The sequence below is a fragment of the Amblyomma americanum genome, chromosome 7, assembly GCF_052857255.1.
Source record: "Amblyomma americanum isolate KBUSLIRL-KWMA chromosome 7, ASM5285725v1, whole genome shotgun sequence".
NCBI lineage: Eukaryota > Metazoa > Arthropoda > Arachnida > Ixodida > Ixodidae > Amblyomma > Amblyomma americanum.
In genome coordinates, this window is record NC_135503.1 from 77,446,154 (window position 1) to 77,472,096 (window position 25,943).

The 25,943-nt window shown below is 48.0% G+C and overlaps 1 protein-coding gene and 1 long non-coding RNA gene across 2 annotated transcripts; both read left to right on the forward strand.

Annotated features, from left to right (window-relative positions):
- Window positions 1-361: 361 nt before the first annotated feature.
- Window positions 362-25,254, forward strand: LOC144097826 (uncharacterized). The gene is made up of 2 exons (XM_077630450.1): window positions 362-2,837; window positions 22,478-25,254. The coding sequence occupies exons 1-2, from the start codon at window positions 414-416 to the stop codon at window positions 25,235-25,237; spliced, it is 5,184 nt and encodes a 1,727-aa protein (XP_077486576.1). The 5' UTR covers window positions 362-413; the 3' UTR covers window positions 25,238-25,254.
- On the forward strand, window positions 19,786-21,036 carry LOC144099336 (uncharacterized). The gene is made up of 2 exons (XR_013307385.1): window positions 19,786-20,144; window positions 20,905-21,036. It is a non-coding gene; the product is annotated as an uncharacterized LOC144099336 (long non-coding RNA).
- Window positions 25,255-25,943: the final 689 nt, after the last annotated feature.

Consider the following 25,943-nt stretch of genomic DNA (forward strand, 5'->3'; position numbering starts at 1 on the left):
TCCAAAATATGTCATACCGATTTTCCGCAAAGCGGTTAACGCCCTCTTGTTTTCTGTCGATCATTTATGCGCGTCTTGTGCGTTCGTATGGGATAATCGGCGCAACAGCTGCGGTGCGTTGACAAATTAAGATTGCGAGAGGCAAAGAGAAAAACAGAAAAATTAACTTGTTTTATGACTTCGAGTCACGGTCGTGTAGTGGAAAAATGGACAAAGAGCCAATGACAGCTCGTCGAAAGAGCAGCTGGGCAGCAGAATTAGCCAATGGGGTCGCGGACTAAGGCACCGACCACCGAACGCGTGCTTTGAGCTCGCGTCTCTTGCGCGTTCGTGCCACATCGTGCAGCAGAACGTGCCACGCTCGAGCACATCTTGTGCTTGTGTTCCAAGCCCACTCGTCGCAGCATTCGAAGATGCCACTCTGCCCCGAGACGGCTGCGAAGCGCTCACAAGACATGCGTAAGCTCGAGCGTCCACGTCGTTTGCATGCACGCTTCAGTTCAGACGCTCTGCCGTTAGCCCTTGAGAGTCTAGCCGACGCAACCATGCTGTCGGACAACCAACAGACTGTCCTTGTGGGGTTAACCGCTTCCGAAGATGACCATGGTGCTTGTGTTCCGACAGAGATCGACAACATCTGTGACCTATTGAAGGACCGCGGAGCAAGTTTGGAGGAGACCTTCAAAGAGGAGCTGGACAGGTTCTTCTGCCTCCTGCGCGACGCATGCCGCGACAGTAGGCTGAGCAAAGCCATGCGTATGAAGATCCTCGAGGTGATCGAGCTGCGGGCCATGGGATGGGAGCTTGACGATGACGCAGCGGACGTCGTCGGCCAGAAGCTTGAAGGAGCGGAGAGCAGCGAGTCAAGGAACGTAGCTGCCCGCCAGCTGTCCAAGTCTCGACCGCGGAGAGCCGTCGCGCCAGCTGTGCCACCACCGCCTGCGCCGCCGCAGCCTGGAGAGCCACCGAGGAGCCTGGGTAGCCTCGACAGGTCCGTGAATGATTTTTTTTGGAGACTTCCTAAGGATAAAATGGCTGTAGCAAACTGTGACCACGGGAATGGAAACCCAATTTTTAAGAACTTGGTGATGCAGAATTCAAGCCATGCTGAAAAAGCCAAAACAGCAGCGAAAACACCGGCTGATGTGAATAGCCAATGCATTGTGCCACTTGCACAGGAAATATGGGACGAGACCAGTGATGCCTTGGGCAGCAGTCGTGATTTCCGAAAGCGTCTACTTGTGCCCAACTGTAGTGGAGATGATTCTAATATTTTAGGATATACCAGCACCGTTACTTTTGGCAGAGATTCTATTAGCATCACTGGGGCGAATGCTGTTCTTGTTGAGACTGCAGCTCGAGCAGTTAAGGACCACTTTTCCCACCTCTTGAAAAATTCTGACAGCGAAATGGCAGCGAGCGTCCAGACTCCTGCCTGTCATAATGAAGTGGCAATGAACGTCCCTGCTGCTGCCTGCAAAGAACTTCGCACAGCTTTGGAGGGCATCAAGCTGCTCAATACCTGCAATGAACCTGGGCAGCGTACAGAGACAGCTTTGCAAAAAGTTGCTGTTCCAAAGCATACTGGCCCGCATAGAAGTGTGGTCAACAAACTGAGAACAGCTTTTGGAAATGCTAGGGCACAAATGGATGATGTGCACTCTCCTCCTGGTGAACGCAACGCATCCATGACTCCAGCCGCTGAAATGCTGTGCAAGGAAGAGAACAGATGTGTTGTAGGAGGTTATGGTGAACCTGATGCAATGAGGATGAGTGTTTTAGCAGGCAAAGATGACCTACAAAGAGCAGACGAGCTTCGCCCACTTCAGAACCAAGGTTCTACCTGGACTGCTGAGCCAAATATGTCACTTTTCAACCACACTGCAACCATGCAATGCTTCGAAACTATGCTGCCCTGTAAGCAGGATGTCAAGAAGACAGCCTCCAATGCATTGAAGCATGTTTCATGGCCTAACACCACGAAGAGCTTGCTGGCGCAGTCTGGCTTAGAGACATTGCATGATGTTAGTGCACCAGCTGGGACTAAAGGGTACAAAACAACTAGGAGCTCACAAGAACTTTCAAGCTTCCCCATGCAGGTACCTTCTTCAACTATTCACGCACTGGCACCCGCCCAGAAATTGAAGCGTACCCTGCAGAGTTTGATGGCGCAGGCTAGCTTTGAGACATTGCATAATGGCGCATCAACCGAGACTAAGGCGTTCAAAACACCTGGGACCTCGGAAGAGCTTTCAAGCTTGGTTGACAATGAAGTACCTTCTTTAGTCATCCTTACGGAGAAACTTGCTACATGGTCTGATGACTCAAGGAGCTTGCCAGTGCAGACCAGCTACAAGATCTTGGATCACGTTAGTGAACCTTTCTCGACTGAGGAGTGTAAGACAACCAACAGCTCACAGGAATTATCAAGCAGCTTGAATCAAGACAGTCAGGTGCTTTCTAAAGCCGTTGATACAATGACAGCCACTGATGCACTGAATCATGCTTCACAGCATGATGCCACAAACAGCTTGCCAGTGCAAACTGGCTTCAAGATGCCGGATCATGATAGTGCACTTTTGTGGACTAATAGATGCAAGACAATCGAGAGCTCGCAGGAGTTGTCAAGCAGCCTGAATCAAGCCGATCAAGAACCTCCTGCTCCTGATTCATCACCGTGCGGCATGCAGTCAAAGCACAAGTGCTACACTCGAGATTTTCTTCTCCAATGTGGCCGCTCGTCGCTCGCTGCAAAGATGCCCATTGCCTTCCCGCAACTTGATCCCACGGTGGCCAATGTGATGGTAAAGGCTCACCGCAGCATGTCTGACAGCAAGGCTAAAAACTAGCTCCCAGGCTGATGTTTCAAGGTTCAGTACAGGACCAGCTGGTTGCAATAGCAATACATGTTCTAGTGTGTGAATACGAGGCTTTCTTGTTTTTCTGCTATTTATGCATTTTAAAATGCTACCTAGAGCTGCTCTTAGGTTTGTTTGCAGTAAAAAAATAACTTCCTTCTTTTGCTTTCCATTGAAAGCATGGGGCTAATAGGTTAATGGGCATTTATAGTGGTAATGCTCATTGTAGTGGAGGGCTTTGGAACGATTTCAACCACTGGGGTTCTTGATTGTTGATTTGGTATCCACGTGTTGAAAACTGAAAATCTTTTTTTGTGGAAAGGAAATGGCGCAGGGGCTGTTTTGCATATTGGTGGACACCTGAACTGGGCTGTAAGGGAAGGGAGAAAGGAGGGACTGAGAAAAGGAAGGAAGAAAGAGGTGCCCTAGTGGAGGGCTCCAAAATAATTTCGACCGCCTGGGTATCGATCACCTGGGGATCTTTAATGTGCACTGACATCCCACTGCACACGGGCGCCTTAGGGTTTCGCCTCCATCATAACGCGGCCGCCGCGGTCGGATTTCAAACCAGGTACGCCAGATCAGTAGCAGATCCGGAGTACCCGGGTTCGAACCCAACCGTGGCGGCCGTGTTTCGATGGAGGCGAAACGCTAAGGCGCTCGTGTGCTATGCAATGTCAGTAGCACTTTGTTTTTCCCTTTGGTTCTGGTGTTGAAATAATGAGGACTGGATTAATTGGAGATAAATGCGAGAGGCTTAGCTGTGTCCTGCAGCGTGCGTACTCTGGCTGCTGCTGATGATGAATGGGTTAATGCTCATGTATGTGAAATTGGTCATTCTCCGGTTTAATTCATAGGTCCCTGGGAGTTTTATCAGTCCTGTGCAGTGGTGATGCAAATTTTCCCTGCGGTGGCAGGTGTTCCCACCGGTCCAGCTTGTGAGACCAAGGTTGCTCTTCTCGAGCAGTCTCTCGCAACCAATCATTAATTTAACTATCGCAACGAATCATTAATTTAACTGCCACCTGCCGCGGTGCGCACCTTACTTGCAATCCATTAGGCAGGTTCCCCAAAGCCCAGTGGCAACTTGCACAAAGGTAGCTTCAGACAAACAAGCAGACAAATACACAATGGCTAAATACGGGCATGGCCACTAAGTGCTACTGCAATAAAAACTGGCTAAAAGGTTGCTGCCAGAACCGACGTTGAACCGGTGAGCTCGTTATCACTGAAACACTGCACCCACATAGCCACCACAGCAGAGGAATGGAAAAGCTATATGCTTAACGAGAGCTTTTGGTTGGAAAACAAGCCTTGCGCAGAAGCTGACTTACGCATTTCTGCAAATGGTCCATTGTGTTTTTGTCTACATTACTGGACGGGCAGAAAGCTTTTGTACTACAAGTTTGTTATGTCGCGGATGTTGCGTTCGCCAAGCTTGTAAAATAATATCGGTGGAACGCGTCGTCTGCTAAGGCGTCCTCCATCTTGAAGCGCACTCCGCAGGCAGAGCTTACCTTCCTCCATGGGCACGTCCAGCGCAGCTGGATGCAGAGTTTAATTGTGAAAAAAAGTCCGTCCTGCGTTAGTAATGGGAGGAATGCACTAGAATAAGCTTCGGTGGTGGAAATGGTCACTGATTACTCATTGACAATATATGCAATTGACGACTGCATTTATCGGCAACAGAAAACCGCGTCCTTGTTAGCCGCTTCACGACGTTTCGGCTGCCGGCTGAATAATGAATTTGTTTAGAAAACAGCACGTTATCGGACACAAGAAAAGGTGATATGAATCACACTGCTCCCAAATCGTGTTCTCTGTCAGCTACAGGCTGTATGCTGCCACAAAGCAGTGATGGTGATGTCACGCAGTAGCGCTTCGTCTGGAGGAATGCCAATGTAAAATTGTTATTTCAGCGGGGATGTGAACTGCAGCGAAGGTTACACTTTTTCGTGTGATGCCATTACACGAGTTCTACATTGCTTCTTAAGAGCGGAAACTAGTTTTTTTTTGGTGCCCCTTTTAGGAGGTTTTCGTTCCAGGAAGCAGCTTTCCCCACCCGTCCAATGGAGGTTTCAGAAAGTGACCACCCTTATCAGTTTCAGGGAAGTCCTTTATCGCCACTATCTTGGAAGATGCCATCTAAATAATAGCTGGCTTTCTCTGGAAGACAAGGGCGGCTTAATACATTCAAGCAAAACCAGCACCCCTTGGATATTGCAGAAGGGGGGAACCTCGAAGGAATGCAGCGATCTGATATGAACGGCGTCTTGCTGCGAGAAGCGACTTTCCCGTCTTCGAAGAAGCGAGCTCGTCCCACGTGGCTCCAAAGACAGCCGATCGTAGCGGTGCTCAGCTAGCATGACTTTAAGGCGAAAGCCTTTAATGGCTCATTTTTGTTCGTCCGTCCGTCCGCGAAATCTGTATAACCCATTTGCGCTTAGCAGTTGTTAAGTAATGGGTGATTAGTAATTAGTAGATTAGGCACTAATTGGTACGTAGTAAAAATAAAAACCACGAAACTAAAGAAAATTAAAATAGAACTAAAATAATAGAAAGCTAAAAATAAAATTGATATTGAAGAAACATAAACAAAATAAAAACAAATGAAAAGAATGCTATGCCTACAGGCGCCGTGGAAAAAAACCCGCGTTCTAGAAAGTTCAATGCTTTCGCATTCCTGCACGTAAGCAGACTTAATCGCCCTCGTGATTTTTTGAGTTCCTGGGATTGGAAGAAGGAACAGGATTTAAGCGTCTTTCAAACTTTACACCGCATTATAGTTCTGAGGTTGGTTGATGAGTGATGTGCTAATTGAGAACAAAAAGAGGGAAGAACATTTTCGCTAGGGCAAACTGACGGATAGAACACGGATGGTGGACTAAGCAGTAATTTTAGACATTGTATGTGTCATTCTGTTACACCATATGCGCTCAAAACAGCAACGGCAACATCTCTCGGCATCTAGGCTTCATTTTTGTGGCGTTGCATAATGATAATAAATTTATTATTATTATTATTATTATTATTATTATTATTATTATTATTATTATTATTATTATTAATTTACACGCAGTATGGATTGAAATGATACATGCTTCGGGACGAATAAAGTTTTGTTCTTAATTTGTAGCTATATAGTTCTGTGGCTATAGAGACCGAACGAAGAGATGGCTGCGCGTTCACTAGGCCTTCATTAGTATTACCCTTCTATGTGGCTGTTATGAGCTAGAGCTATAGGTGTTGAAGTGATCTATCAGTTATATGCCCGCACGGTAATTAATTAACGCGCCCGAAATAATAATAGTAGTACTCCACCAGAGCCAGAGCACTTGAGAATTAGACGCAACTTTGCATTTCGCAGTGAAAAAAAGCGAATTCGTAAAAAAAAAAATTAATGTGGATTAGCTCAGCTAATCCAGCATTTACAAAGCGAAAGATGTCGGCGTTCGCTGTGTTCATTGGCGTTGGCGTTGACAATGTTCTAGACGGCGATGGCTTTGAGCAAAGGAAGGGCGCATGCATAACTGACCCCCTGGATATGCGGACGCCTCATTCGTGCTTTGATACATGTGGCGGTGGTGAGAGAGAGAGAGAGAGAGATGTGGCCTGAATGCATTAGCGCTGACACCTTTGTGGGTGACATGCGGCTCTGCAGCAATAGCTAGGCCGCAGCGTTCATTTGGTGATCAATCTGGCGATCAACCATTAACTGCATGCCACCGTCCAGGGTGGCAGAGAAGGCGCACTGCCTATCCAGTGTGCGGAACACAACCAAAGCAGGTTTTTGCAGTTGGACACCAACGCCACGCACATGAAAGCGAGATTGAGGTCTCCACTGACCCACGGAGCTGGTTGTGAGCCTTTCCTTTCGGGAAAATGAACAGCCTTTGCAAAGTTGTCAACGCCAATGAACTCTATGAACGCCGTCGGCTCACTTGTTTGGTTTTTGAGGAAAGGAAATGGCACTGTATCCGCCTCGCATATCTCGGAGGACACCCGAACCGCGCCGTAAAGAAAGGGATAAAGGAGGGAGGGAATAATAATAATTGGTTTTTGGGGAAAGGAAATGGCGCAGTATCTGTCTCATATATCGTTGGACACATGAATCGCGCCGTAAGGAAAGGGATAAAGGAGGGAGTGAAAGAAGGAAGGAAGATAGAGGTGCCGTAGTGGAGGGCTCCGGAATAATTTAGACCACCTGGGGATCTTTAGCGTGCAATGACATCACACAGCACACGGGCGCCTTAACGTTTTGTTTCCATAAAAACGCAGCCGCCGCGGTCGGGTTCGAACGCGGGAACTCCGGATCAATAGTCGAGCGCCCTAACCACTGAGCCACCGCGGCGGGTCACGGCGTTCTTACTTCGTACCTTAATAAAATGGACGCTTTACCAACTTCGAAATAAAAACTGCGCTTGTGCTCTCGCATGGCTCAAAGTAGATGGTGCCGGATTCATGGATGGTGGGACGAACTTTACTAGGTATGTAAAACTACTGTGTTTCTGAGAAGAATTTGTGACTCCAGCGAGAACAGTGCTGAGAGTGTCGGGTTTAAAGCAATGCAATGCCCGTGTGGTTTTCAGCGACACAGCCGTTCCCGTGTTCAAGTTGGGCTTTTTTTCTTGAACTGCGCTTTCTGGAACCCAGGGGTCTCAATAACCTTTCATGTTACCATCTGCCAATCGAAAAAATGACGTGGTGTCTCGAAGCGTCTCTGGTAAGGTCTTTGCAGGCTTTTTCTTGATGCTAAAGGCGCTTTATCGTGCCGCCAACGCCATCGCAAGCGCCCTGGCCGTGAGGAGCTGCGGAAAAGTTCCACTCAGTCAGTATGATAAAATCATTTACGGGGTAGCAAAGGTTAAGAAAGTTTATGCTGGGAGGCTGCCCTGTTCGAGAAGTAATAGGTTTTTCGCACTTGAGGAAGATCTCTCTACGAAACACTCTACAAAACATTCACGACGTATGCATGAAACGTTGCCGCAGCAGCAGTGTTGTGTTCGAGCTGCAAAAAACCGTGCACAATTCACAGAAATAGCCACTGCGGATTCTGGGCGGACATGTACTTCAACTGGGTGTACGTGGGCTGCGTGTTGACCCAGTGGTAAGACTCTTGAACAATTATTCTTGAAGCATCTTGAACAATGAAACTAATTTTCTGCAAATTCCATGAGTATGACTGTTTCATCTTCGCCTAGGCTCCGCATACGTAGAGAACAGTGACCGCGAAGGCATTCGCAGAGGCAAGACTCTGGTGTCCCCAGGCGATCATTTTCGCTTTTGGCATCGTCCCCTCGAGTCGCTTGATTTCTTCCTCGCCTCGCAGAGTACGGCTTTCGTAAGCACAGCAAGCGGGAAGCGTGATGCCGCTCAGAGTGTATGTGCAACGCCTGAGCACGTGAGTACACGGACAAAAGAGCAGCCTGGACAGAGCCGAGGTTGTGTTCTGCAGAGAAGTGACAGCATGGGGAAACCATGACCGGCGCTCAACTTCAATTTTTTTCTCGACTAAAACAAAAAATACCTCGACAGAAGTTGTTGAGAAAAATAACAATAAACCAACTATTAGAAGAATAGCGTTTTGCAGTGAGCTCTTCAGTATAATATTTTCGTCTGAATACGCAGCACACTGCACTTCTTCGCAATTTTGGCATTTTTTCTGAACGTTATTCAGTTTAATTTTTGTCTAAACATTTTTGCCATGTAGTGCATGTTATGACGAGTCTGTGAAAAGTTTTATATTGCTCACGAATGTCGCGTGAACTGTTCAAAACCATTTCCAAAATGGAGCGTTTCGAGCTAGAAGAACGAACGACGAAAAACGCTACCTTGTGCAGGCAATGTCTCGACTCTTGACACATGATAGAAAATACAGCTCGTATCATTGTCCACAAAAATTCTTGGAGGAAGAAAAGAAAATAGACATTTCATTATGATTTTTTTATGGCCACATAGTTTTGCAATAGTCTATAAAATTTGAGGCGATGTCATATGAAGGGAAATTTTTTCCCGCCAGATATTAGGGAAAATTGCCTTTGACCGCTCAATAAAAGCCACAAATATTTTTGGACGAAATGGAATAGGGTCGAACGCAAGCGCTGGTGCGATTGGCGTGGAATGACCCCTTCAAGGACGTTTTGCCACCCAAAAAGCTCTTTATACATGCACAGCCGGAGACGGCATTCTTCGAAAAGGAATAGGCGAAGAAAGTTGTCCAAAGGATTTGCAGTGAATACAAAATTTCCGCTGACACTATAGGACTAGATGGTGCCCTCTTCCCACCAACACTTTTCTCTAGATTTATTATGGAACATGGTACCAGGGCAAGGGACAAGAGGTGAAGACAACACGAACTCCAGTGTTGTCTTCTTTTCTCCTTGTCCCTTGCGCTGGTACCACGTTCCATAATAATGCAAACAACTTGCCCAGCTGTCTACCCTCAGCTTCTCTAGCTTATCCACAATGAATGTGGATAAGCTCCTGTTCTCCCCTAGCTTTTGTGTTCAGAGCAGGGGTGCGAACGGGAAGAGCAAGTCAAGCAAGGTACTGGTGGGGGGAAGGCACCATTGTCCCTTTGTCAACAGAAGCGCGTCTTGGAAAGCTGGTCCAGGTTAACGCAAATTAAGGGCCCATTCTCTTCCCCTCTCTGCTTCCCTGAAAAGAATACAATGGCAAGGGACTGACCAATCTCCCTCCCACTAATACCTTTTGATGGCAGAGCAGAAACCCAAAACGGAGTCTCAGGCCATACGGGAAATTTAATGTAATCCTCATCGAATCACATTAATTCGACTTACTGTCATTTCTTCTGCGCGCTGCTACACGGCCAAAACTAATGCAATTTGCAAATGATTGCGATGGAGAGAAAGTGCAGCATACAAAATTTCGATGTGCGCTTCAATACGCTGCCAAAAGTATTGCTTTCGGAATGAAAACCGATTTTACAATCTTAATCTTCATTTCAATAACGTGGTGATCACTTCTCTCCACCACGAGTCCAAGCCAAGCAAAAGTTCAGCCAGCGGTGGCAGGGAAATGGCGGTGTGAGGTGTCAGCCCCACTAGCACAGCTAGCTAAGTTCCATTTCGTTAGCTGTATGACCGATGGCGACACCTTGCCAGCATCCCTGAAGAGCCCCAGACAGTCGACATATCGTATAAATACCTGGGCATAAATTTGTGTGCTGAGACTGACATGTTCAGGCTGCACGAGGCCAAGGTCCGTCAATCTGCACTCCGAGTGCAGTGCACCCTCCGACGTCGGTGCCTGGGGGGGGGGGGGGGTGCCACCAGTACATCATGGTCCGCGACCTCTGGAAGCTCGCGCACGTACCAGGACTCACATTCGCCAACGCGGTGTTCTGCCTTCCACCAGCCACCAGGAATTGGGTAGAGCGCAGACAGAGGTCGGCCGCACTGCAGTCAGATGTCATGGACGGGTGGCCAATGCGGCTATTCAAGCCGACCTGGGATGGTCTAGTTTTGAGGCAAGGGAGGCATGCAGCAAGCTGGAGTACCGCGGTCGACTCCAGTTCATGAGCCGCAACCGATGGGCAAGGCGGGTCTTTGAATACCTCGCTGCGACATGCCTACGCACTACATGGGCGAAGCGCCTCCACAGGATAGAAGGCAAGTATGGACGTTTCCAGACACCCATAAGTGCCGAATCGGCAACGGCATGGAAACAGGAGGCAAGGAGACGGGTCCAGGAAAAAGAGAATCGCCAATGGCTGCAGGCGCTCGCCGGAAAACCGACACTGGCTGTGCCGCGAGTGCAAGAACAGCATCGGGCCCGAAAAGATATTTGACAACGGCCTGGGTAGCACACTGCTGTTTTAGGCCCGTGCCGGAGCGCTGCGAACACTGGTGTACCACCGTCGCTTCGACACACCACCAGAAGCACAGGCAGCACTATGCCGAGCGTGTGGCGACGCGGAGGAGACCATCGAGCACCTGGTGATGTCGTGCCAGAGACTCCATCCGATGCCGACAGAGGGCACCACAGGTGCTCGGGTTTCACGGTCCTGCTGTGGACAACGAAGGAGACAGCTCCAAGGACAAGAACGAGGGGGTGCTGCGAACCAAGCGTCGACGAACTCTTTGGTGGAGCACTGTGTCTAACCGCGCGAAACCGAAGAGTCGGACGTGAACGAGGTCGATGAGCGAACCCCCACCTCCTGATTTTAGCCTTTGCGTGTTTTTTTCTTTTCTTGTGCGTTTTATTTTTCTTTCTCTCCTTGTGCGCTTTCATCTCATTTTTTTGTTTTTGGTCCGGGTGCCCTAACTAGTGGCGCCCGCCCGTTACAAAGGGCAAGGCCTCAAGTATCTGTCTACCTACCTATCTATCCCTCTCTCGTGGTTCCAGCCGTTCCCGCTTTGCGCCATTGGACCATTCGGTCGACGGAGCAGTTGTGAGCCTTTCGCCATGCCGTGAACTTGTGGAAACCTCGAGCCGTGCTATCGCGCTCTGGACCAGTGTTTTTATGGGTTGACAATGTGTTGACAGCGCTAAAATCTGCCGTAAAACTCCTCAAGCCTCCACTCCGGTCATCTCGCCCCAGCAACGCCCTCACATTTGGCGCAGTCGACCAGAGAACTTAGCCTCGCCGTTCGAACACGCCGTGCCGCCGCTCCCGTCATGCGCGCCATGCCTGTCTAGCCGCCGCCTTTGTCTACTTCATTGCTGCCACCAAGTAAGCGCCATGCCGAAGTCGACGCCGCCACCGTTGCGTGCTTCAGCTCACAGTTCATTCAGACAGAGCTCATTCGCCGCGGAACCGACGCTACCGAGTCGAGAGAGGAATTCAGCGCTTCACAGCATGCCTGGAAAACGCTCGCCCAGCCTTGCCCATGCAAGCACCCAGACCTGCCTCGGCGCCAGTTGCTTCGATCAGTTTGACTTCTGAAGCTTTGATGTGTGCTTCGACTGGTGTTCAGTTCTGTGCCTCGCCTCCTACTGCGAGGGTTCAGGCAGCCCCAGATGCAGCCTCTTGCGTCCTACCTCCGCCATTGCACTTTCCCGCGCAGCTGCTCGTTGGCAACGCCGCAGCCATGCCAGCGCACGAACTTTTCTCGCCGCCACGGCAACCGCAGCCTTTTGTAACGACACCTGGCCTTGTAACGGAGCCACGATACTTCAACATGCCATTTTTTTTTGGTAGGGTTTCGTGAGATGCCCCCGTCGTCTGTCGCGCCAGTGTTGCCAGACTACAAAATTCCCAGTGTTGCCAGACTATAAGGTCAAACCCAGTGTGGCCAGCATACCCCCCTCTCTCACGTTCTTGCTTCGCTCTCGCCATCGCGCCGGAACCGCCAAGCTCGTTAGAGTAGCGCAGTTTGGAGCGGCCGTCGTCTGTTCGCCAAGCGAGAGAGCACGTCTGTGGCGGTTGTCTAACTGGTTTCTCCTGACGAAAGGAAATCGCGCAACTCAGTTGTCATGTTAGAAAATAATGTCTCGCGCAGGCGGTACCATGCTATACTTGAAATAGACTCGATATGCGCGCATTCACGCAACTCAGTTGGCGTGTGATGTCTCGCGCAGGCAGGTACACCTGCCGGTGCATGGCCCTAGCGGGCGTGTTACGGCGTGTTAATCGCGTGCTATGCTTGAAATAAACACGTTAAAATGATGTCTCACGCAGGGGGGTACACCTGGCGTAGTCTGCCGTTGTTTCGCAGGCCTGGATGCTTGCGTCAACGTACATAACCCAGCAAACAACGTACCTCCCCAGGAGCGCCCAGAAAGGATGGAATGTCCCTGCTCCAATACAACATTTATCGAACATTTCCAGGCCGTAGAGGCAGGACATAGAAACACAAGCAAAAGGGAAGTGCGCCCACTAATGTCCTAGAAACGTTTTTTCGAGGGTGTAAAGCAGAAACAAAAACAACTAGCATTTTGGTCACAGAAAGGTAACTGGGAGAACGTTTTGGGACCAATGCTTTTCAACAAGAAATACAAATTGACTCCTCGCTCCATTTTCTCTCTCCCTGGCGCCAAAAGCTACGGGGAGAGAAGGTTTTGCGCTTGCACTCGCCGTTTTGAGAGATCAGACAGTTTTGTTCGAACAGCCGAAGGAAGCGCAGTTCACCCCGCATCTCTCTCGTGGGCCGTCGGCTCCATGCTGCAGACAAGCAGGCGACGGCGGTCTGCCTTTTCATCGCATCGCCGGGAGCGGCGGTCACCAACGTGCCGGTCTTCAATAGTGTTTCGAACTCCAGCACGGTGCGGGGGTCCCTGCAGGCATCTACAACTACCACCAGTACTCGTTGCGCCGCTGTCTAGCAGAGGCGCAGTAATGGGCCTCCCGTCGATCGCCCGGCTTCCTCGCTGGACGGAAGCCATCTTGCGCACACTTATTCGCGCAGCCCCTAGCCGCTCGCGCGCAAGCCCCAGCGCGCGGCATCTCTTGCTCTCATCACTGGGCTGTCGTGAACTTCGTAGCTGCGGATTCATGGCAGCTTTCCCGCGCACCTCGGCGTGCCCACATAATTCCTTTTGGAACTGGTGCAGCGGCGCGTCGCAAGTCTTTTGCACAGCTTCACGGCCCTACACCATAATGGCGCTCTTACAGGCGTAGTTCGGCCGCGGCAGCGGATTTCAAGGCAATGGGCAACTCCTAGCGCGCACTCTGCATCACTCAGTGCCGACGACGATTGTGGTGTGTTGTTGGTGGCAGCGTGGCCGTCCACTGCGGTCATAGGCGGGAGAGATCTTCGGAAGCCCACCAGACTCTTGCTGCGAGTGCCCATGGATTAACCTGCTCTACCTACATTGCCGTCCTGTCGCAGCGGTATAGTTTGTGTTGTGTTCGCGTCGCTGACTCCCAACCCACCCCTACCGGATTACTTGTGCCTTGATCACCTTGATCTCGCCTCCCACGCCGTATTGTGCCGCACACGTGTTCTGCTGTACCATGAGTGCGGCGAGCCAGGGCTCCTACCTCAAGACGTACCCCCTTTCCATCCAGCTCCAAGCAGTCTTATCTCCACACTTAGTCACAGGAAAATAAAACGCGGGTGTAACGAGGATGTAACGCGTATGTTTGAGCGTTTGCTGTGCCGTGAGAAGGCGCAGGACAGAAGGCTTCGTTGAACTCATATATATAGTTGCAGCATTTCATTTCATCCCCGAGTTTCTGTTGGCAACGTCGTCAAAGTATGTGGTTTATGCTCGTTTTTTATTTTCGCCTCCTAGAATTAATTTTTTTCCTGTTTTGGTAACACGCTCAAGATTACTCCGAGGCTCGTGCGAGAGGCAAAGCGAGAGGGAGGTTTCACCCTGCAGAATATCCGTAACTTGAAACTGCGTATCTGTATCGTACGCCCATATTGTCTTTTCTTTTGGCACCCAGGTTTCTCTTTATATGCGTTTGCTTTTGCGTGTGTATATATGCTTTTGTACCCTTAAGAATGTTTGCTTAAGGTGCATCAACCTTCAGCCTGTATTATGTTTTTATTGCTCCATTTTTTTCAGATTCCTCAGAGCTAGAGAAAATTTTGACCATTATTACTTCCTGGTGCCGTAGTGCTCCGTACATTGTGTGTTAAATGGTGCACACGTATGCATCTCCTGTTTGTATTCATTTAAATACAAAGAACACATCTAATAAACTGAAATTAGAGAGGCGGGAATCAACGCTCACTAACAACCAGATTTTTAATCCACGTTCGATCGAATATATACATCTCGCTCGTGCAATAAGGAAAGGACAGAAGCATGACAAACGCATAAGATGTACACATGGTAAAGATTAGGACAACGCACGCAGATAATCAATTTCGCTGTCACGAAACGCTATCGAAAGTATGCTGACGCATATACGTCGCTCTTTTGCCCGACGTTGATGGCTTCTTCAATCTCCCTGGTCCGTTGATAAAAATACGACGGGATGACCATAGTGTTGATAAGCTGCGGAGCACATTCATGCTCTCTGCAATGTTTCGCTAATTCACTGCTCATGGCGCCCTTTAGGGATATTTTGTGCTCTCGAAGCCATTCATTCAAACAGTGCCCTGTTTGACCAATGCAGGTGCGTCCGCATGAGAGAGGTATTTCCTAAACCCCGCTTTTAACACATTTCACATGTTTTTTTTTTCCGGTGCTTTTTCATGCATTGATTTTTCTTTGCTCGCTGTTGACTTTGGCGCACAGGCTTCTTAATTTGTCTACTGATCCGGAGTTCCCGGGTTCGAACCCGACCGCGGCGGCTGCGTTTTTATGGAGGAAAAACGCTAAGGCGCCCGTGTGCTGTGCGATGTCAGTGCACATTAATGATCCCCAGGTGGTCGAAATTATTCCGGAGCCCTCCACTACGACACCTCTCTCTTCCTTTCTTCTTTCACTCCCTCCTTTACCCTTCCCTTACGGCGTGGTTCAGGTGTCCAACGATATATGAGACAGATACTGCGCCATTTCCTTTCCCCTCAAAACCAATTATTATTATTATTATTAATTTGATAGGTGCTGACATGAGCACTTTTACACCAGCTCTTGCGGCTACCTTTTTGAGACTGGGAAATGCCATTAATATAAGCAATGACCGCGTACGGCTTCCTTTCTTCTGATGTGGTTGTGACATATTTTCTGCCTCTAAGTGCTTGCAGAATCCCTTCTGCGACACTGGATAGCAGTCTCGTCGGGTAAACTGCTGCTTTCAGCCGACTGTTCTGGGCGTCAAAGCTGCCTCGAACTTCATGATGACAGGATCTCGTCAATACGGCTCTCATTGCTACTTTTGCTAAGGACTAGAAGACTAGGACTAGATATAACAAATGAACTCCCAGAAAACAACGTTATCCGACTTCTTGACTTGACGCTAGCCTTTCTAGGCGCTCACGTATGCTGGCGGTACAGACCACGAAGCTAGAAGGGACTGATCCCCTACACATCTGCGCACTCCAAGATTATCAAGCGGGGGTAGAAAAAAACAGCAATGAGAGTCGCATTGACAAGATCGTGTCATCATGAGGTTCAAGGCAGTTTTGACACCCAGAACCGTCGGCTGAAAGCAGCAGTTTGCCCGACGAGACTGCTATCCACTGTCGCAGAAGGGATTCTGCAAGCACCTAGAGGCAGAAAATATGTCGCAACCACATCAGAATAAAGGAAGCCGTACGCGGTCATTCCTTGCATTAATGGCATTTCCCACAGTCTCAAAAGGGTAAGAGCAAGAGCTGGTGTAAAGGTGCTCATGTCAGCACCCAACAAGTTAAGGAGCCTGTGCGCCAAAGTCAACAGCGAGCAAAGACAAAAATTAATGCAAGAAAAATCACCTGAAAAAATGTGAAATGTGTGAAAAGCGGGGTTTATGAAATACCTCTGTCATGCTGACGCACATACATTGGTCAAACAGGGCGCTGTTTGAATAAACGGCTTCGACAGCGCCATCAGCAGTGAATTAGCAAAACATTGCAGAGAGCATGAATGCGCTCCGCAGCTTATCAACACAATGGTCATCCCGTCGTATTTTGATCAACGGACCAGGGAGATTGAAGAAGCCTTCAACATCCGACCAAAGAGCGACATATGCGTCTGCATACCTTCAATAGCGCTTCGTGACAGAGAAATTGATTATCTGCGTGCGATGTCTTAATATTTCACCACGTGTACATTTTATGCGTTTTTCATGCTTCTTTTTTTCCTTCTTATACGAGCGAGATGTTTATATTCGACGAACGTGCATTAAAAAGTTGGTTGTTATTCAGCGTCGTGTCCCGCCTCTCTCTTTGTCTCGTGCTGCGCTGCTCCCGTCACAAGATCATGCACCAACCAACCCAAATTTTCACCTTTGTAAAGCACATTTCATGTAAACAGGTAAGTCTGAATGGTCTAGCCAGCAAGCATTCACGCGAGTTGACAGATGTATTACACCACCTGTAACGTAAGCATGTGCCAGAAATATGGAACATATGTGCGCTTAGATGCCTGAAGTCTGCATGAAAAAGAAGAAATAATTTTATTGAGCCAGAGCTGAGAAATCTAGCAATAACCTTTTGGGGCTGTCCCTGGGACGTACAACTTTTTGGACATGGCAAGTTGTGGGGACGTTTTTTGGACGTCTTCGTGAAAAATGAGAACTTCCTGGGGACATTCCAAATGTCCCGATGTGATATTTCTGGGAGATTTCTAGGAGGTTTTGTGTTTGTTGGGAACGATGGAGCCATGCTGCAGATTGTGTCTTGCTCTGTAATTCGGTAGCGAAACGACGATGCCGCGCGGGTAGATGGCCGACGTAGATCAGTTGGTTTGTTGTCGCTTAGCTGCACAAAACGCCAGGGAGGAAGAACTGGCGGGGGCGGCTGTAGAATAGAGTCCGATGAAGCATATGCTCTGAGTGCACACGTTAATTGTGAGTGTAAGGCTGACTTTAGACGGCGAGCATCGCGTCGTTGCTGCACCAGCTCATCTAGCGGAGTTGTCAGCGGGCAATTTTTAATTGAAATCTTTTTCTTCTGTGCTTTCAGTTTCAGTTACCACACGATAGTTGTGACGCCACAAAGGGTATGATATCACGTGAGGCATACAAGCACTGCAGTATAACCACTGCTTTGTCTTTTTCATTCATCCAAGTGCTTATTACTTTGCACTTATTGTATGGCTCGGCGTGAACGGATGCTCACTTGTGATATCGCAACCGTGTTTAGACTGCTGAAATCGGAACTGCTTGGAAGAACAAACTAAATTATAGATTAGATAATGAGTGTTGGCAAATTTTCCATGGTAATTCATGTTAACTAATGTCTTGTGCAACATTCAAAAGCAAAAATACACTGAAAATTTTGGCGTCTATGACTTAAACACTTGCTGCTGTGAATTTAGTGGAAGAGGTTAAGAAATGGGCACAAAAAATGCACCCAGTTTCTCCACAATGTAAACATGTACGCTCAGTACTGCATCGGCACCTTTGCAGATAAAAATTCAAAATCTGTGGTATCTTGAGCTTTTCTTGCTCTGCTTTTTTAAAGCAACTAGTGCATGAATGCTTTGTTACGCCAGTTGTTCGTCTAAGCAATAGACTTTTTTGACTGCTGAATTTTTAGAAATGTGTGTGAGATACTATTACCTGATAATTTTATGCTACTGTTATTGATTATGCTCATTTAAAAGATTACGCGGAAGTTAATGTAGCCTGTAAGTAGCACTGGGATAGTTTCCATCTGATGGATGCCTTTTCTATGCTTTGTAAGCTGCCTGATCCTATTGCAGAAAAATATTTCCTTGTTGAAGGTTTAATAGCTAGCAGTGCTAACATGGAACTTTACAGCTAACTCATGGATCAGGTTTAAGTTTTCTAATCAGCAAGTATTTTTATGCGAAGCATAATAGGGACACTACTTAGCTCAACCATAGCCCAGCCTGGCGCGGCCGCGACCACCAAGGCTAACTCCCGCTCCTCCCGCTAGGGGCGCTGCAGCCGAGCACGTGGTCTGACGTCACGCCAGCTGTGGAGAAACGGGGCTCAACTCGCGCGGTCGCCGCGCGGCAATACTTAGATATTACCAAGTATATCCAAGCATTACCAAGCATAAACCAAGTGTATCCAAGCATTACCAAGTATAACCAAGTGTCACCAGGCTATACCCTTTCACAAATCTATTATGCTTCGCATCCTAGGCTTAACCTTAGCTAAGCCAGGCCATTTTTTACTAGGTTTCTTTTTTGTGGTGTATTTCCTCACTGCACTCTGAAATAATTATTTTATTCAGGAGAAATTGTCGTGCTTGCCTCGGCCTCTTTTTAGGATGCATCAGCTTATATTTTCTATTTGCATAAAGCACTAGCAAGTATAGTTTGGAATGTGAACACCATTGCAAGTGTTGCTCATTACACTGCTGGTTTACAAAGGTTTGAATAATGCACATGAGCTTTGTATATTATCTACACATGCCAATAAACATTCTGCATTTTCAAATCATGTGTGTTCTGTTGTGTGAAATCTATGAGCGATATTGATCCACACATTTTTATTCCTTACAGCCATCTAATTTGCTTGGTTACATGCTGCCAATTAAGACAGCTCCTAGAAAGGCAAGGTAATACAAAACGTTTAATAAATGACCATATTCTGCATGAGGGGCCCATCCACATGTAGGCGGGTTCCAGTAAAACGATTGGCTTGTAGTCGGGAAAACGTTCCTAAGCATATATCTGGCGTACCTAGGGCCGACTGTGTATCAGCAATTGAGGAGTAGTTGGGCTGACGCAATCGCTCGACCTTGGACGCACATCGGGACGGTTACATGGCGGCGTGAACATCAGCTCGGATGGCGGTTGGCAGTATCTCGGCCCAACGACGACACGTCGGCCGTTAAGGTAGGCCCCACCAAGTCGGCCTTCCCCAGCAACCACAGATATCCGTCGGACGTCCGAACTAGATCCAAACGTCCTGTGACGAGATTGGACGTCCGTCGGACGTACGAACAGAATCCGGCTTCGGATATACTTATCCATACGTTCATCGGACGTACGAGCAGTGTCCGGTTTTGTATATCCGCATGAGAGACGAAGGGTACGTCCGAGGTATGTACGGCCGAGTATTTTCCCAGGATATGAGTATGGACGTTTTTATATTTCGCACAGAAAATTTGCGCCTTTCGTGCATGTATATTTTGTATTCTTTTTATTGAGAAAGACTTATCGCGGAAATAAATTTTTTGAATTTTTTGGGCAAGTGGGCTCGAAATCGCATTAATTCAAACTGCATAGCTGCTTCCATGAATTTTTTTTGCATCAGCTACAGGGTTTAACGCGAATACGTTTGTAAATTGGACCGATTCCACAATACATTCTGTAGTGCAAGGGCCGCCAATGGCCCAAAAAAATTCAAGGGTGGAAGCAGGTGTTGCACAGTTTTGAAGCATCTAAGTTACTAATTCTAAGTTTATAATACCTCTACAAATTATCGAAATTGTGCGACATCATGTCCACTTTGTGCGTTAAACTTGCAATGAAAGCATTCGTAAATTCAAAACTACCGCCAAATACTCCTGTCATCGTCATCATGTATGTCAGTTTGCGGTTAGTGCAATCCAATCCAACAGTCAACATTGCGGCGCCGTAGCGCCGTTGTCGTTTTGGTGTGTAGCGTGGTGCTGCTTTATATCTTTGTTATTACCAAAGCGTGGTTTTGTTTGGTCTATGGACAAAAGTGGTGTGGCACTTGAGCAATTCGAAAGACGCAGGAAGCGCCTGAAGCTCTTCTGGAACGCTGGAATGCCATACTGCGCCGACTTTGGATGAAAGAAGGCTTATTGTGAATGCCATAGGTGGTTGCCTATGAAGGTGAGTAGTACACTGCTTGAAAATTACTTTTGGACAATGCTGCAGTATCATATAGCATTCATTCGTAAGAGACTGGGGTTGAAAGCACGAGGTGGTGGCTTCTTTGTTAGCTGCGAACGTCACATTCTTGCCGCGCAAAATGTGTGACATACTGGGCCAGTTCACTTTCTACCATCGCTGTAGATAATCTGATTTAGGTGCACTTTTTGCTGAAAATCTTTTCATCATAATCAGTTCCACAGTTTTTTATACCTACTTCATTTACTACTTTTCATGTCATGTTTTATGTGTTGAAAAATGAGTGCTATTTCACTATTTCCTGTGTGACGTTTTTCCGCGGCGACGTGAAGATAGCATTGTTGCTACTGGCTGTGCTCCGAGACTTGTTGAATACATAAATGCATTTGTAATCCTGTCGCACTGTATTTGAAGCAGTTGACATTCAGTACATCAAGTGCCATTCAGCTTCCTTTGGTGTTATCTGGTAAAACAGTGTCATTGTCTAGTGATAGCAGTATCAGTAAGAAAACATGCATGATGTAAAAGTTATTCTACACACCTAAATTTTAATGTCAGTATACTTATTCTTTCTACGTTCATTTATAGGCTATAAATTTTTGGCGTAAAATGCTTGCTTGACGACTTGATATGTAATAGGAGTGCTCTGTAAACACTTCTGTTAATTGGTTGATGTTTACTTAGGCTACTACATTTTTGTACGAGTTTGACAAGACTGATGTTTGTTGCTTTGTCTTTTCAGATAATTCTGTGGGTGGGAAGATTATGGGTGCTCTTTCCAAGCTTGTCATACCTGAAGTCAGATATTTTACGAATATAAGCCACTCCTCTGTTTATGTACATCAACAATAAAATATGCCTGCTGTACATTGAACTGTCTTTTTTATTTTATTGCCTCGCGGGGGTGAAAAAAGCATGCATGCACCATATATGCAAATATCTGAGAAAGATCCGGCAACGGACGTCCGACGGCGAGACAAACGTATACCTTTGGACTCCCACCGGACGTCCACCGGCTGTTTGCGGATGTTCAGCGGACGTCCGCAATATCCGCAACGGACCTTTGCCGGCCGTCCAGTGGATATGTGGTTGCTTGGGTTTGGATGACCTATATGTCAATCCCAAACCTCGGCCCAGGCTATTCAGCAAGGTCGGCCCCAGCAATTTTGGTCGGCTTTCTTACATAAGGCCGACATCACGCCGAGATCGTTTCCCCACTTGGGGCTATCCTTCAACAACCCTACTTTCAGCATCGTCGAGCGTGGTTCGGCTTCCTGTCAGCACCAGCACCAGTGTATTGTAGTCGTTATGGAGATATCGAAAGAGACGCAACCACGACAGAACGAAGCGAGGAAGAGACAACGGGCCAAGAGACGCCAGAAGAATGCGCCGCGCGACTCGAGAAGCGTCGTTACGAATAAGATGCAGCTAGAAGTGCCACGTCCCGGAGTGACTCCAACTGCGGAAGAGACCGGTTTGAGTTCTCGAGAGCGTCGGAATGAGACACTGCGTAGACGACGTGCCAAGGAAACGAAGCTTTCGCAATTCAACATGGTTAACCAGAGCTAAACAACAGCCATTTGTTTTTTTTTTTTTGCTGGGCATGCTTCCCTAAATATGACGTTTCAATTAATAAAAGAAAAAATTTTAAAGAAAAAAAAACTGCAGGCTTTGTGGCGCCCGGCCGTCACTTGCCATTCAACCATCGTACTTGCAGCAGAAATTAGAGCTGATTCCCCCTCCAACAACGAAGCGACTAACTTCTGTGAGGTGGCGGGGCGATTCGTTTGCATGGTAACTGCATTCACATGGCGAGTTTGAGCGTTCTACCCATATTCTTTTGTAACCCTGGCGAACGCAACGGTCGTGACATTATCAGCTAATTTTAGTACAAAAGCTTTTCGCCCATACGCGCTAAGGTTGAAAATAACGCTTCATAACCGCGTGCGCAAGCTTGCTTCTGTCGCTGCTCTCGAGAGCAGATTGTTGCGACATTAAGTCTGCATGTTTGTTTTATTGTTGAAAATGCCGCAATCAAAAATATGTCGTACCGATTTCCCGCAATATGTTTAACGGCCTCTTGTTTTCTGTGGGTCATGTCTGCGCGTCTTGTGCGTCCGTATCGGATAATCGGCGCAATAACTGCGGTGCGTTGACAAATTAGAGTGCGAGAGAGGCAAAGAGAAAAACAGAATAATTTAACTTTTTATTATTTTGAGTCACGGTCATGTTGTGGACAAATTGACGAAGAGCCAATGACAGCTCGTCGAAAGAGCAGCTGGGCAGCAGAATTAGCCAATGGGGTCGCGGACTAGGGCACCGACCACGGAACGCGTGCTTTGAGCTCGCGTCTCTTGCGCGTTCGTGCCATATCGTGCAGCTGCAGGTGCCACGCTCGCGCAAATCTTGTGCCTGTTCCATCCCACTCGTCGCAGCATTCGAAGATGCCACTCTGCCCCGAGACGGCTGCGAAGCGCTCACAAGACATGCGTAAGCTCGAGCGTCCACGTCGTTTGCATGCACGCTTCGGCTCAGACGCTCTGCCGTTACCCTTTGAGAGTCTAGCCGACGCAACCATGCTGTCGGACAACCAACAGACGGACCTTGCGGGGTTAACCGCTTCCGAAGATGACCATGGTTCTTGTGCTCCGACAGAGATCGACAACATCTGTGACCTATTGAAGGACAGCGGACCCAGCTTGGAAAAGACCGTCAAAGAGGAGCTGGACAGGTTCTTCGGCCTCCTGCGCGACGCATGCCGCGACAGTAGGCTTAGCAACGCCGTGCGTATGAAGATCCTCAAGCTGATCGAGCTGCGGGCCATGGGATGGGAGCTTGACGATGACGCAGCGGACGTCGGTGGCCAGAAGCTTGGAGGAGCGGAGAGCAGCGAGTCAAGGAACGTTACTACCCGCCAGGTGTCCAGGTCTCGACCGCGGAGAGCCACCGCGCCAGCAGTGCCACCACCGCCTGCGCCGCCGCAGCCTGGAGAGCCACCGAGGAGCCTGGGTAGCCTCGACAGGTCCGTAAATGATTTTTTTTGGAGACTTCCTAAGGATAAAATGGCTGTAGCAAACTGTGACCACGGGAATGGAAACCCAATTTTTAAGAACTTGGTGATGCAGAATTCAAGCCATGCTGAAAAAGCCAAAACGGCAGCGAAAACACCGGCTGATGTGAATAGCCAATGCACTGTGTCTCTTGCACAGGAAATATGGGACGAGACCAGTGATGCCTTGGGTAGCAGTCATGATTTCCAGAAGCCTCTATTTGTGCCCAGCTGCAGTGGAGATGATTCTAATATTTTCGAATATACCAGCACCGTTACTGTTGGCAGAGATTCTATTCGCATCACTGGAGCGAATGCTGTTCTTGTTGGGACTGCAGCTCGAGCAGTTAAGGACCATTTTTCCGACCTCTTGAAAAATTCTGACAACGAAGTGGCAGCAAGCGTCCAGACTCCTGCCTGTAATAATGAAGTGGCAATGAACGTCCCTGCTGCTGCCTGCAAAGAACTTCGCACAGTTTTGGAGCACATCAAGCTGCCCAATACATGCAATGAACCTGGGCAGCGTACAGAAACAGCTTTGCAAAAAGTTGCTGTTCCAAAGCATACTGGCTCGCATAGAAGTGTGGTCAACCAACTGAGAACAGCTTTTGGAAATGCTAGGCCACAAATGGATGATGTGCACCCTCCTCCTGGTGAACAATCATCCATGACTCCAGCTGCTGAAATGCTGTGCAAGGAAAAGAACAGATGTGTTGTAGGAGGTTATGGTGAACCTTATGCAATGAGGATGAGTGTTTTAGCAGGCAAGGATGACCTACAAAGAGCAGACGAGCTTCGCCCACTTCAGAACCAAGGTTCTATCTGGACTGCTGAGCCAAATATGTCACTTCTCAACCACACTGCAACCATGCAATGCTTCGAAACTATGCTGCCCTGTAAGCAGGATGCCAAGAAGACAGCCTCCAATGCATTGAAGCATGTTCCATGGCCTAACACCACGAAGAGCTTGCCGGCGCAGTCTGGCTTAGAGACATTGCATGATGTTAGTGCACCAGCTGCGACTAAAGAACACAAAACAGCTAGGAGCTCACAAGAACTTTCAAGCTTCCCCATGCAGGTACCTTCTTCAACTATTCACACACTGGAACCTGCCGAGAAACTGAAGCGTGCCCTGCAGAGTTTGATGGCGCAGGCTAGCTTTGAGACATTGCATAATGGCGCATCAACCAAGACTATGGCGTTCAAAACGCCTGGGACCTCGGAAGAGCTTTCAAGCTTGGTTGACAATGAAGTACCTTTTTCAGCCATCCTTACGCAGAAACTTTCTACATGGTCTGATGACTCAAGGAGATTGCCAGTGCAGACCAGCTACAAGATCAAGGATCACGTTAGTGAACCTTTCTCGACTGAGGAGTATAAGACAACCAAGAGCTCACAGGAATTATCAAGCAGCTTGAATCAAGACAGTCCGGTGCTTTCTAAAGCCTTTGATACAATGACAGCCACCGATGCACTGAACCATGCTTCACAGCATGATGCCACAAACGGCTTGCCAGTGCAAACTGGCTTCAAGATGCCAGATCATGCTAGTGCACTTGTGTGGACTAATAGATGCAAGACAATCGAGAGTTCACAGGAGTTGTCAAGCAGCTTGAATCAAGACAGTCAGGTGCTTTCTAAAGCCGTTGATACAATGACAGCCACTGACGCACTGAATCATGCTTCACAGCATGATGCCACAAACAGCTTGCCAGTGCAAACTGGCTTCAAGATGCCGGATCATGATAGTGCACTTTTGTGGACTAATAGATGCAAGACAATCGAGAGCTTGCAGGAGTTGTCAAGCAGCCTGGATCAAGCCGATCAAGAACCTCCTGCTCCTGATTCATCACCGTGCGGCATGCAGTCAAAGCACAAGTGCTACACTCGAGATTTTCTTCTCCAATGTGGCCGCTCGTCGCTCGCTGCAAAGATGCCCATTGACTTCCCGCAACTTGATCCCACGGTGGCCAATGTGATGGTAAAGGCTCACCGCAGCATGTCTGACAGTAAGGCTAAAAACTAGCTCCCAGGCTGATGTTTCAAGTTTCAGTACAGGACGAGCTAGTTGCAATAGCAATACATGTTCTACTGTGTGAATACGAGGCTTTCTTGTTTTTCTGCTATTTATGCTGCCCTGTGGTGGCATATATGTTCCCACCGGTCGAGCTTGAGAGACCAAGGTTGCACTTCTCGAGCAGTCTCGCATCCAATCATTAATTTAACTGCCTCGGTGTGCACCTTACTTGCAATCCATTAGGCAGGTTCCCCACAGCCCAGTGGCAGCTTGCGCAAAGCAAGCTTCAGACAAACAAGCATACAAATACACAATGGCTAAATACGGGAATGGCCGCTAAGTGCTAGTGCACTAAAAACTATATGCTAAAAAAGCTATATGCTGAACGCTTTCTGCGAGCTGCAAGAGAGCATGGCCAGTTGCTAAGGCAATCAACTCATTAGATAGCATTTGAACACTGACTAGCTAGGTTTACGGGCTATGGCATGCTATGCCTGCTAGCCTCAGGGTTGCAGGATCATATCCCAGGCGTCTTGATGCAGGTGAAGTGCAAAAATGCGTATGTGCTGTGCAATGTCGGTTCTCTCCAAAGAACTGCAGGCAGCTCAAGTTAATCTAGGAGATTACCTCCACTACAGCGTACCCTCTTAGCCCATGTGGAGCTTCATATGTAGGGCCCTTGGTATTTGGGCTTTATTCATTGGGGAGTAAAAAC

Bases quoted from the DNA above. Each gene is read 5' to 3' on its own strand.
- LOC144097826 (XM_077630450.1), top strand. From the start codon at position 414: ATGCCACTCTGCCCCGAGACGGCTGCGAAGCGCTCACAAGACATGCGT. The intron at 2,838-22,477 runs GCTAAAAACTAG...GTCGCGGACTAG, and splicing joins GCAGCATGTCTGACAGCAAG to GGCACCGACCACGGAACGCG.